Raw genomic sequence first — 508 nt, forward strand, 5'->3', positions numbered from 1 at the left:
TGAGTTTGGTCCATGCATCTGGGATTGTTCCTTTATTTGTAAATTTTTTCTTATATTTTTTTTCCAGATCTGATCTGAAGTGACAGATAAACCATTTCCAGTATGGCTGGGTGGATGAATCTGGGGTGATGCTCCATGTGGCATAATCCCCTCCTGCCTGCCGGTAGTTCTTAAATGGGAATATCTGGCCATCTTCTAAAACAAATCTACCATCACTTGCTACAGAAGTAGAGCAGCATTCAATGAAAAACTCTTCTGTTTCACGCCAAAACCACCCACTGACAGCCTGAGGACGGTGGAACGGCACATTGTGGTCTCCATCATGTGTAGATATTGTGTTGGTACAAATTGCTTTGCACATGGGACATTGCTTCCAGCAGCCACAGAGATGCCCAGTGAGAATTTTCTCAATTTCACAAATCATGTCCTCTGTAGGCTTACCTGAGCTGTCCTCTTTCACTTTCTTCATGGCGGGATCCAAAGCTGCACTCATGGCTTCCTTGAGAAA

At 43.9% G+C, this 508-nt stretch overlaps 1 protein-coding gene across 1 annotated transcript; it reads right to left on the minus strand.

The window, feature by feature from the left end:
• Positions 1 to 4: 4 nt before the first annotated feature.
• On the minus strand, positions 5 to 505 carry LOC108491811 (interferon-induced very large GTPase 1-like; the record flags this gene model as incomplete). Its single annotated transcript, XM_017803503.1, has 1 exon — positions 5 to 505. A coding segment is annotated over one exon (501 nt), but the record flags the coding sequence as incomplete, so codon positions are not given.
• Positions 506 to 508: the final 3 nt, after the last annotated feature.

The sequence above is a fragment of the Nannospalax galili genome, unplaced genomic scaffold (assembly GCF_000622305.1).
Source record: "Nannospalax galili isolate Female #2095 unplaced genomic scaffold, S.galili_v1.0 Scaffold29830, whole genome shotgun sequence".
NCBI lineage: Eukaryota > Metazoa > Chordata > Mammalia > Rodentia > Spalacidae > Nannospalax > Nannospalax galili.